The sequence below is a fragment of the Carassius carassius genome, chromosome 44, assembly GCF_963082965.1.
Source record: "Carassius carassius chromosome 44, fCarCar2.1, whole genome shotgun sequence".
Classification (NCBI taxonomy): Eukaryota; Metazoa; Chordata; class Actinopteri; order Cypriniformes; family Cyprinidae; genus Carassius; species Carassius carassius.
Genome location: NC_081798.1, coordinates 20,166,436 through 20,176,603, shown reverse-complemented (window position 1 = coordinate 20,176,603; position 10,168 = coordinate 20,166,436). Strand labels below are relative to the sequence as shown.

The 10,168-nt window shown below is 38.0% G+C and overlaps 1 protein-coding gene across 1 annotated transcript; it reads right to left on the bottom strand.

Annotated features, from left to right (window-relative positions):
- Window positions 1-297: 297 nt before the first annotated feature.
- Window positions 298-8,832, bottom strand: rpn1 (ribophorin I). The gene is made up of 10 exons (XM_059537048.1): window positions 8,474-8,832; window positions 7,620-7,684; window positions 6,128-6,434; window positions 5,168-5,377; window positions 4,798-4,990; window positions 4,616-4,715; window positions 4,379-4,517; window positions 2,442-2,561; window positions 2,111-2,356; window positions 298-1,150 (listed from the first exon to the last, which is right to left on the bottom strand). The coding sequence occupies exons 1-10, from the start codon at window positions 8,705-8,707 to the stop codon at window positions 968-970; spliced, it is 1,797 nt and encodes a 598-aa protein (XP_059393031.1). The 5' UTR covers window positions 8,708-8,832; the 3' UTR covers window positions 298-967.
- Between the last annotated feature and the right edge of the window lie 1,336 nt (window positions 8,833-10,168).

Here is a 10,168-nt window from a genome sequence, read left to right as displayed (position 1 = left end):
TAAAATATAAAGAAACAAAAGTTACATTGTAAAAATGCGTTGTCGCAAAATATTCAAGTGTTAATTTCTTACACCCAAAACAATAATTGATTCTCATAGTTTTACTTAATGAACAAGACACTTCTCAAATATATATAAATAAAATATTTATGGAAATATTGGACTTCGTAATTAAGCTGAGCTTCTTTTAGTTTTATTAGATAGAAAGGGATCTTATGGCTTAAACATTTTAAAGTCAAAATGTTTTAATTTGTAAACAGGGTTACAAAAATAAATAAATCAAAATAACATCATAGGTCTGGTTTCACATACCTTATTTATTCATGGACTGATGGAAATGATTTACAAGCAACATCTGTCACATTTACCCTCGGCATACAAAAATCAGTATCATTCACTGTAGATATGAAATGCATCGTTTACAAAAAAATGAAAATCATACAAAAATATGAGAAATAAAACCCCAATAGAAAATTTGCAAACATGAGCATATCAGTGGCAACCGTTTCAGGATCTGCGGTTACATACTTCTTTTTTTAGGACACAGAGCAGATCATTCTCTATTCTTTCATTTTTTTGGAAACAATAAGTGCAAAGGTGTTTTTTAGGTGAGGGGTTGCAGAGCTAATTTAAATTCAAACCAGACTCCAAAACTGCAGAGGAATATTAAAAGGAATCTTGTGAATGAAGACTGCATTTGACATTCAGAAACTTGAAACTTAAAAAATAAAAGATTTTGCATCCAAGTACACACACACAAAACCCTCTTCCAAATCACACAAAACAACATGCACATCCTGCAAAAATCACTTTCACGTCCTACGAAGGCACAAGCATGATGTTCACAGAATGATGCAGATTGTTTGTGAGTGTACACTATTGATCTGTCAGTCCAGTCTGAGTGTGGGTGACGTCTTCTGAGGGCGAGGACATGGCCCGGCTGAAGACTGGACATCTGGTGGCTGATTTACAAGGCATCCAGAAGGCTGTCGATGCGGCTGACCAGCTCCTGCCTCTTGCCTGTCAAGGCTTTATCCGAGTCGATGTAGGTGTCCTTTTTCACCTTTCCAGCCACCAGGCGCTCGGCCTCCTGACAGGATCGGGACACCTGATCCTTCAGCTGGTTGTCCAACTTCTGGATTTCACCAACCTGCAGACAGAGAAACGGAAAACAGAGAGAGAAAAAATCCATCTTAAAGGGACAGTTCACCCAAAAATGAAAACTCGGTCATTAATTACTTAACCTCATGGAACGCAAATTAAGATATTTTTTGATGAACTCCGAGAGCTTTCTGACACTTCATAGACAGCTAGGGAGCTACTACACTGTGGTTCAACCTTAATTTTATGAAGCTACGAGAATGCTTTTTGTGCATAAAAAAAATTATAATAATTACAATTTCTTAATTTCTTTCTCTTCATAGTGGTATATCGAAGACTGAAACGGAAGAGAAGAAACTGTTGAATAAAGTTGTTATTTTTTATTTATTTGCATACAAAGTTCTCTCATAGCCTCATAAAATTAAGGCTGAACTACTGATGTCACATGGACTAATTTAACAATGCATTACTACCTTTAGGGGCCATGAACGTGGTAGTTGCGTCAGAAATAGAGATGTTATGATTCACGCAACTCACAATTCAATTTTCTCACAAAATGAGATTGAACTCGTACAGCAAATGAAAAGGTGTCCTTTCATTAGGCTATTGTTGCATGTTTCTGACAGCAGGCGGCGCTAATGAACAATGATACGGTGTTTCCTGAGTTACCGCTGAAAATACATAAGATGGAAAAAAAATATATATATATACTATGTAAACTTTTATAAAAGACAGCCAGTTCCCCTCAGCGATACAGTTGTAGAAATTCGTACTCCAACTGTATCACGATTAGTTTAGCATCTCAACTGATTTCCACGGTTCATCGTTACATCGATAGCGATATAAGCTCTGGGATTTTATCAATAACATATCTTTATTTGTGTTTTCCGGAGATGAACAAAGGTCTTAGAATGACATTAGGTTGAGTTATTAAAGGCAGAATTTTAAATTTTAGTTGAGACATCCTAAATATGGTTTAAAGATGGGCTTTAGAAGACATTGACTCTACTTTTTCGGCTAGGTCGGAGCCCTCTGCTTTGAGACGGGCTTGTAATGCACTGATGTCATTGGTGAGGGTGCGGTGCTCGGCCTCCAGGGTCTTGCGGCCGTTGTTCAGCGCTCCGGTATCACGGGTCTGCTTGTAGCGGTTCACAACCTCGTCCATGTGGCGGTACAGACCGAGACGCTTGTTCACCAGAGTCAGGACCTGCTCGGTGATGGAGGCCACCTTCATGCGCACCTCTGCTGCTGGATCCTAGCGGAGGAAATGAGGAAACGACAGCTTGGTTAATGTGACACCTTCACACTCACTTCAACAATAGCGCGTGCTCCAGACGCACCTTGGTGATGGAGAAGTCCAGGCGCACGTAGATGATGACAGTGAAAAAGAGGATGTAGAACGCCCCCACCACTAACAAAGGCTCCTGTAGCATCAGGATCTTATTGAAGGTGTAGTGAACCTAATGAGAAACACAGGTAATACTCACTCAAGGCTCAGTTTTTGAACAAGCACACTTTTGCTGAACTTTACGTGCACTTCAATTCCTTTGGAAAAATCTGAAGCTGCTCTGCAAATGCACCTGTACTGTCGAAGCAGAGTAGAACTGGCATGAATAATGATTAAAAATTGTTCTAATTCATGAAAATGTTAGTTGGTAAGAAAGAACTGTACACCTGTTACTTACCATGTGTAAATGTGTGTAAAATTGTACGTGATCTTTTTCGCAAACTGATGACACTGCACTTTTGATGCAATACAATAATATTTTCCAAGTTTGTTTACCCTGTATTTTTATTTATTAGGAGTTGAGAACTGTGGGTAAAAAGAAAGTGATCGTCACTGTCACTTTTTACCTAGCCGTCCAATCAGTGGGGGATGGGCGGGGCAAATACTACACCCACCAACCATCCTACATGTACAAGAACTGAACTGGTGCATTTATATATTGAGTAATATTCACCAAAACGGGATCCTAGTAATGTGTTACGGAAGCCCGTTTCCGCCACTAAATAAAACAAGGTAATTACGACTTCTCAGTTCTCACAGACTTTTTTCCTCAGAATTGAGAGTTCATATCTCGCAATTTTGACTTTATAACTTACAATTCTAAGAAAAAGTCTGAATAGTGAGATGTGAACTCACAATTGCGATAAAAAAAAACCCTCAGAATTGCAACTTCGCAATCTCAATTCAGACTTTATATCGCGCAATATTGACTTTATAACTCGCAATTGCGTTATAAAGCCAGAATTGCGATATATAAACTTGCAGTTGTGAGGACAAAAAGAAAGTCCAGAATTGCGAGACAAAAATGTTTATTTTTTACTCAATGGTGGGAACGGGCTTCCATAATATGTTTTGCTACTGTGGACCATAGCATTTGACATTTTTTCAGATGGCTAAAAACGCTTTGGAGAAACGCGTTACTTGAATATTTATTGCTAGGCATATGGCCAGTTACTCTTTTTTTTTTTTGCATTTATGCAGTATCCTGGAGCCAAAACTGATATGGAAATCCAGAAGATTCCACAGCATTCTTGAACGCGTCTTACACACGGTATAATTCAGAGGCGGGGATTACACTAATTGTGAAAGAGTGCGCACATGCACCCAATTTACGACATGACTGCAATTGATTAACATACCCTTGATGTTAAACTATCAAATCTAATGTTTACAAAGTATTTGTTTATCCGGAGGAGTTTTTGGGAAAGTGTTTTATGGGGAAATTACTCCTCAAATTTCCTTAATGAGTCCCAATGTTTCTGTACAGTGAAATAACAGGTTCCAGCTGTTCAGCTTTTTGTTCAGAAATTAAAGTGTAATCCCATTACCTTCGATACACTGAATTAAAGTCTCCAAACAATACAGTAGAATCATATTAAAAAGGTGGTTTATGAATATCTTGTATTGTGCAAAATCTGGTTGAAAAAAAAAATGCAAGAAAATTATTTATTATAAGAAAATGTAAGCTGAGTTTTAAAAAATAATTAACATTTAATTAGAATTTTTTTATTTATTATATAAGCATTTCGTTTACATTTCCAGTTGAATAGAGCATTTACAAATTGTACTTTTTTTTTAAGTTAGTAATTATTTTTTTTAGAAACTAGACAATAAAACAGCTCAAATGCTCGGTTGATATTTTCTCTGCACTGCTGTAAAGAGTACTAGTACAGGACAGGATTGAGGAAGACAATGCTTTTACAGAGGTTCTGGATCCCTCCAAGAGCTTTAACACCTTTTAAAAGGCCCCTGTTGAAAGTCTTATCTTACCACGACGTCCTGAATGTGCTGCTCCACCAGATTGTTCTTGGTGGCCACCAGCACAGGTCGGCCAAAGGTGTCCAGGTAAGTGTAATGCAGCTCGTCCTGACTGCGGCTGATGGGGTAGGGAGTCTCCATGTGGATATTTCTGGGGAGAACAACAGAGTAGCGGTAAATCACCAAATCAAACTTAATTATGATTTTATTGGTGAGGTTTGCTCATGCTAATGTATATCAGATGCTCACTTGGCTCCTTCAGGAAGAATCAGTTTCACAGTCAGCTGGTCAATAACCTGGTCATCATACACATGATCAACCAGACGCATTTTCAGAGCATACTGATCTCCTAAAGGACAAGAGGATGTGGAATTATGAGTTTATTTTAATAGAAAATATTTTCATCTGTCAACCTGATACGGGACACCCACCCAGATTGTAGAGATACTCATAGCTGGGAAGATTATAACCAACGATGTAATGTGTTTTCCAGCCGCCGAACAGCGGGAAACGGGGACGGATTTCAACTTCTACAGAATCATCTAGAACTTGGAGGTGAGATGTGGAGATGTTCCCGATCTCATCACGGTAATACACATCTTGAGCAGAGGCTGGGAGGATGGTCTGTGAGAAGAAATAAAAGGAAGTTGAAGAAAACCAACCGCGTTCTCTACTTAAAGCAAGATTCAAGATTTATATAACATTAACTGTTGGCTACTGGGATGCCACGTTTAACTGAGCAAGGTTACTGGACCAGATATAATTTTGCTAAATACTAATGAGTTGAGAGAGTTAAGTTACCTTGAAAGATTTGACTGATGAGATGCCGCTGTCAGACTGTCTCTGGTAGTCGTAGCGGGAGAAAGGGCCCTTCAGGTAAGCACCGGTGTGTCTCAGGTCGATGGTTTCCTCCACGGCGATGTTGCCCCAGTGAGAGACCTCGACAGTGCGAGTGATGCTGCTGATGGTGAGGAAGGGTGAGTTGTTCTCATAGTGGATCCTCATGGCATCCTACAAACCAGCAGTTTTCAAAAGGTCAAACACTACCGTTCAAAAATATGGGGTCTTTCGAAAGAAATTAACACTTTTATCTATCAAGCACACATTAAATTGGTCAAAAATGACAGGAAATACATCTATAATGTTACAAAAAAATATATATTTCAATATTGATAAGAAATGTTTCTTGAGGATTTCAGAAGGATTGGTGACACTAAAGACTTAAAATTAATTGCAAAAAAAAAAAATTTTTTATATATATATATACAGTACAGACCAAAAGTTTGGACACACCTTCTAATTCAAAGAGTTTTCTTTATTTTCATGACTGTGAAAATTGTAGATTCACACTGAAGGCATCAAAACTATGAATTAACACATGTGGAATTATATACATAACAAAAAAAGTGTGAAACAACTGAAAATATGTCATATTCTAGGTTCTTCAAAGTAGCCACCTTTTGCTTTGATTACTGCTTTGCACACTCTTGGCATTCTCTTGATGAGCTTCAAGAGGTAGTCTTTGAATGAGAAGGTGTGTCCAAACTTTTGGTCTGTACTGTATGTATGTGTGTATATATATAGGTGTGTGTGTGTGTGTGTGTGTATATATATATATACACACATATTTTTTTTTCTATTTATTTTGTGTTTTTAGTGTCACATGATCCTTCTGAAAATCGTGTGTGTGTGAGAAGTGGGGAAATATACACACAATTTAATTTAAACTTTAACAATATTATTGTATTTACTGTCGGTTACCTGGCTGAAGGGAGGAACGTCTTTGAACGGTCCATATTCGATGGACTCCTCGCTCTTGGTGGGGTTGCCCAGCTTGGTGTAGCTCTCCACGGTTTTGGAGGCCAGGCGGACGCGGGTGGTCTGGGAGCGGGTGGGGTACGGGGAGAACAGGTAGTGGTTCCCCTGGAAGACCACCAGCTGTCGCTCGGCCTGCGTGATGTGGGTGGGGTAGGGCTTCAGCACGTGACTGAACACTGTCTCAACCTTCACCCGCAGCTTAGCCCCCGGAGCAAGAGACGACGGTAACTGTGCCTCGAAGAATTTCCCACTGCAGGAAGGGACAACAAAAACCTCTGAGCTGGAAATAATATACACAAACATCTCCAAGAAAAGGAAACATTATATACACAAAGAGAAGCGTGTCTTGTAGTCTAAACCGAGACAACACTAAATCTGATGCGTACAGACCACATCTATATGCTTTTAAAAATTGGATTCAAGTTACGGCTGCATGACAAAGATTTTAAACCCCCCAATCAGAGCTTCTCTCTTAAAAGGATACATTTTTACTTAATCTTCTCAACCTGGCAACCATGTACACTTTCTCCCTCGGCACTGATGGGGATGTATGACAATAGTCCAACATGTGTCGGAGTTTAGCCAACATTTCAATATTCAGTTAAAGTGTAATACAGCAGTTTGGGTTCTGTGTAGAAGCCACTTGTGCAATTTGCTGCAACCAAATCAGTCAGCATATTAAAAAAAATCCAAACATGAATCTCAACTATATTGTTTACAATTGTGGTTGTTGGATTTGTTATTATTAAAATAGAAAATTGTTGACATCATTGGAATTAATATTAGGAATTTCTCCGTTTTAGATTCTGAGAGATGCTTCTTTTCTCTAGTTTGACCAGTTGTCAATGTAGATAGTAGTGGTCAACTGATGGTCACTTATATATGATTTCAAACTATTTTAAACAGGATAAATAAAAGCATAAAAAAGTATTTATTTTACATAATTATACTGAAATACTAAAACTTAAAATCATCTGAAAATGAATAATATATAAAAATAAAACTTGACAAGAAAATATGTGAAACAAACAGGTGTATACTTTAGCAACTTATTGATTCTGTAAACATTACAGCATTTTTCAGGAGAAGAAAATCATAAATAAATAATAAGCAAACTATAACTGCCATACTCACAAAGACTTACCAGCAGAATAGAAAAAATATTGGCTGATGCTAAAAAAGAATAAAAGTCCTTGGCAATATACCGATTGTGTGTTGATAGATCATAAATATAATAATGAAGTTTTCTTAATTTGTGCTTATGTGAAAGTGCAATACTTCTGATGAAACGAGGCCTACTGTAAAACGAGCAATTGCGGTTTATATTTTTTTTATGTGATTATCAGTTTAACATTATCGTACAGCCCTAATTCAAATTATTTTTTATTATTTAGTCACACTGGAGAGTCTATTCTGAACAGTTCCCAGTGTGTACCTTTGACCTCGGACTGTTGTCTCCTTCAGCTCAAGGCTCTCATCTTCCTCTTCCTCCCCCTTTACCTGGTAAAGATAAAAATATTGTCTTATTACCATAACAATTTCACAACATGCAGTCTAAAGTAAGGAAAAAAGGTTAGATCCAGAACACCAAATTATGTTTAGCCTTAAAAACAAGCCCTTTGTCTACAGGTCAAAGACAACTAACGTCCCCTGCAAATGAGCGCTTGATGTGTGGAATCAGTGCCTGTCAAACACTTAAACACGAGAAAACAACGCTTTTATTAAAAGCAAGAAACCCAAATGAGCCTGCTTCGTGTTTTTGTATAATACTGTAGTAGTGATAAAGCACGGAAGTGACGTGTGCATCTAACGCTTACGTGTCACGTTGGCACTGACAGAGCAAAGCGGAAGTGCGCTGCACATCCACTGCTAATGCTAACTACCACACAAAACACCCAAATAACCCCAAGTGCATCATATCAGAATTCATTTAAAGTACTCGTTTGAACGAGCATTACATCTTAACTACGCTAATCAAGGTTTTATTTTGTCAAAGCAAGTGCAAGCACACAAATTAAGCAGGATTATATAGCTAGCTCGTGCTACAGTATATGAAAAGTTGCACTACCTATTGTCTATTATAACCATAGACTGTATAAAAAATTATAACCTATTGTGTCAATGCTAAAATACAGTTAAGAAATAATTTATTTTAAATAAGAACAGAATGAGTAAATTGTGCAAGGGAGATGTTAAAGCACAATTTAAAATAAAGTCAGTGACAGCTCTCAAAGAGTGCCCTCCTCTTTACTCGTGCATGTATTTATTATTTGACGTGGACTGACTCACAGATGCGCCGATGAAGGCCAGGTGCGGGGCGAGCTCGGCCTCCAGCGCGAGCGTGAAGCTGTTGACGCGCGCAGCTCCGTGGTTCGCGAGCTGGATCTCCGTCGTGATCTTCGCGAGGTGCGAGCTCAGGTCCAGCGCGCGCTTCACGTCTTCGTTCACGAGCCCCTCCGCACACAGCGACGCGCGGAGAAAACACGCGATTAGGGCGAAACTCACCGCACCGACGCGCCACATGCTTTAGTGCTTATATGTTGTGATTTGGAGAATAAAAGTAATGTAATGAGTCCTTGTTCGCGCGTGCAGTGAGGCCTCGCGCTGCAGAAGTTGCTCCTCCTGAAGGATGACGCTTCATTCATTCCATCCTGAGTGACGTCACCAACATGGCGGACAACGAACCAACCTTTCAAAGTAAAAAAACGAAACAAAAAGCACTGCCTGATATTTTTCTTGCTGTGATACACACAAAAGATTGTAGAAAGCAGTGTTGGGAAAAACATACATGTGACAGAATTATGTAATTTAATTACAAAATAATAATACAAGTACAATAATTAAATTACAGTTCCTACTACAGAAACGATTACAATCGAGTTTACATCTCAGTATTTTCCACACACATTGATTTCTTTCCCAAATTGCTTTGACTGCTTTAAAATATTCGACACCAATGTTTCAGGAGTTTTTTCCTATTTGGGTTTATGTATTTATGATTTAAGATTTGTTTTCTTTCTTTTAAGGCATTAGACATTTCGATTTTAAATAAATGCTGTTTTTCCCCACTTCACTTAAATGCAGCCTTAGTGAACACACACACAAAGAGAGACACGCACACACATAAAAACACGCCCACACTTGTCTAATGTTTGGAGTAATGCATTGTGTGTGTGTACAGTGGCATGCGAAAGTTTAACTAAATAAAAAATAAACGCATTTTGTATGATTTATCTTATTTCTAATAAGATTCTCAAATTTTCGCATTCCACTGTGTGTGTGTGTGTGTGTATACACACACTATTTATCATTTTTATCACCTGAGTCCACTTTGTTCCACAAAGTAGGTTAAGTATAACTCTGAGTATGTTAACCCTGAAATGAGGGAAACTCTAGGTTTTCTGTTTCAGAATGGGAGAGGTTTAAAGCAGGGTAGTTTCTGAAAGAGAGCTAACTTATACTCAGAGTCAGTTACCATAGTAACTTACTCTATGAACCTAACCTGGTCAGGAGCAGGTTTTCTTCGGTAAACCCAGAGTTTATTTCGGTCTCTTCCCCCTTTTTAAACACTTCATTGATCCACGCTGGAAAAATGCTCTTCTTAGTGTTTTTTCTTCTTCTGTGAATAACGGCTTCAGTGGTGTAGGCAGTAATGTTTTGGGAATGGAAAACTAGCTTGTAACGCGATTGATTGGGTTAGAGTCCGGCTTTTGCCGAGCTTGTTTTTTTGTTCTTCTCACTTTTCCCATCACATGCCACATTAGAATTTATTTTCAATAAAAATGAACAAAATGTTGTAAAAGTGGAAGTAAAGTGCCTAACGAGTGTTTAATAATGATACAACTATTTATAATTGTAATAAATATAATCATTTACAATCTATTATTATTGATTCCTGTTAATGTATAACAATACTGAGGTGCAAATGTATCTGCCAGTATAAAGTATAACTATAATCTTATTATTATTTACACTTAACCTGTT

Coding starts and splice junctions, on each gene's coding strand:
- rpn1 (XM_059537048.1), bottom strand. CDS start 8,707: ATGTGGCGCGTCGGTGCGGTGAGTTTCGCCCTAATCGCGTGTTTTCTC. Junction 4,991..5,167: donor CATCAGTCAAATCTTTCAAG/GTAACTTAACTC, acceptor TTCTTCTCACAG/ACCATCCTCCCAGCCTCTGC. Junction 4,518..4,615: donor ATTCTTCCTGAAGGAGCCAA/GTGAGCATCTGA, acceptor TGTTCTCCCCAG/AAATATCCACATGGAGACTC.